At 39.6% G+C, this 1,083-nt stretch overlaps 1 protein-coding gene across 1 annotated transcript; it reads left to right on the top strand.

Moving 5' to 3' along the window:
* Window positions 1-193: 193 nt before the first annotated feature.
* LOC108357654 (MRG/MORF4L-binding protein-like) lies at window positions 194-1,077 on the top strand. Its single transcript, XM_017608725.1, has 2 exons — window positions 194-782; window positions 848-1,077. Exons 1-2 carry the CDS (start codon window positions 341-343, stop codon window positions 1,039-1,041), a joined length of 636 nt encoding a protein of 211 aa, XP_017464214.1. The 5' UTR covers window positions 194-340; the 3' UTR covers window positions 1,042-1,077.
* Window positions 1,078-1,083: the final 6 nt, after the last annotated feature.

The raw sequence follows: 1,083 nt of genomic DNA, 5'->3' as shown, positions 1-1,083 counted from the left end.
TATTTCACATCCAAGTAAATAACAAATATTTTAATAGAAAAGAGCAACATTTTTGTTTTTGTACTCGAATGTCAATAAAGTTCCCGCCTTGATGTTATCGCGCAAATGAAAATGTTGCTGTCTAACTCCGGTTTCCGCAGCCAATTTATTGCGTGATAGCATTATGAAGATAAAAACTTTTACCTGTGGAGACGCCCCATTATTCACACAAAGAAAAATAAGGAAACACGAGTTTGTGTGTCTTTTCGCCCGGCATTCATTTGGACTGCTCAAGAACATTATCAATTTCGCTGAAAACGTGTTAGTGTGGAAAATTGTGAAATCTTTTAGATTTTCCAATATGACGGTTTCGCGGGAAAAGGCATCAATTTCGGCGGTGCCCCCCAGCGATAGTGAACAAATCGAATGGTCGGCCGAGGAGGAAATACAATTGTTTTTCGCATTGGAGGGTTTGAAGCCTGTTGGCATTAACAAACATTTCTACATGGTTTGTATTGCTGATCGCCTATCAAAGAATTTGCAACGTGATGTTCCAGCAGAAGCAATATGGGCACATTTGCGCACTATGTACAATTTAGATGTTTTGGATGAGTTGGAGCCGCTACCGTTTCCTAACGAGGAAAAAGAATTCTCATTACCGGAAATAGAGTTTTCGGCTTTGCTGTCAAAAAAACGTGCAGAGTGTGAAGAGAAACAACGGCTAAGCAGCGTAGATTCCACTGGAGGTCCGCCTTCGATTATTGCCGTGGCTACTGATAACACCACAAAGAGCGGCAGTGGAGGTATTTTTTTTCAATTCCGTTTTTATATCTAAAGACTAATAAAAAATGTTTTCTTCGCTATATAGAAAAAACATCTTCACATAAAGCTAGTTCTAGCAGTCACCATTCCAAAGAGGTGGACAAAAAGATAACAGCAAAGCTGACTGATATTCCAAAACGTACGCCCAAGCGTACTCGTGGTTCGATGTCATTAGAATCTAATAGCAGTCCATCCACAACACCGCCGCCAATGCAAAGCAGTAAAAGGCGGCGTATTTAAATGCCAAATACAATAACATACATAAAAGTAATATTAAGAATC

This window comes from Rhagoletis zephyria, unplaced genomic scaffold (assembly GCF_001687245.7).
Source record: "Rhagoletis zephyria isolate East Lansing unplaced genomic scaffold, Rhagoletis_zephyria_1.1 Rzeph_scaffold_81829, whole genome shotgun sequence".
In the NCBI taxonomy this organism is placed as follows: Eukaryota; Metazoa; Arthropoda; class Insecta; order Diptera; family Tephritidae; genus Rhagoletis; species Rhagoletis zephyria.
This window is presented reverse-complemented; position numbering and strand designations above follow the sequence as displayed.

Excerpts from the sequence above, each read along its gene's own strand:
- LOC108357654 (XM_017608725.1), top strand. The coding sequence starts at position 341 with ATGACGGTTTCGCGGGAAAAGGCATCAATTTCGGCGGTGCCCCCCAGC. Across the intron at positions 783-847 it reads CACAAAGAGCGGCAGTGGAG|AAAAAACATCTTCACATAAA; the intron begins GTATTTTTTTTC and ends TTCGCTATATAG.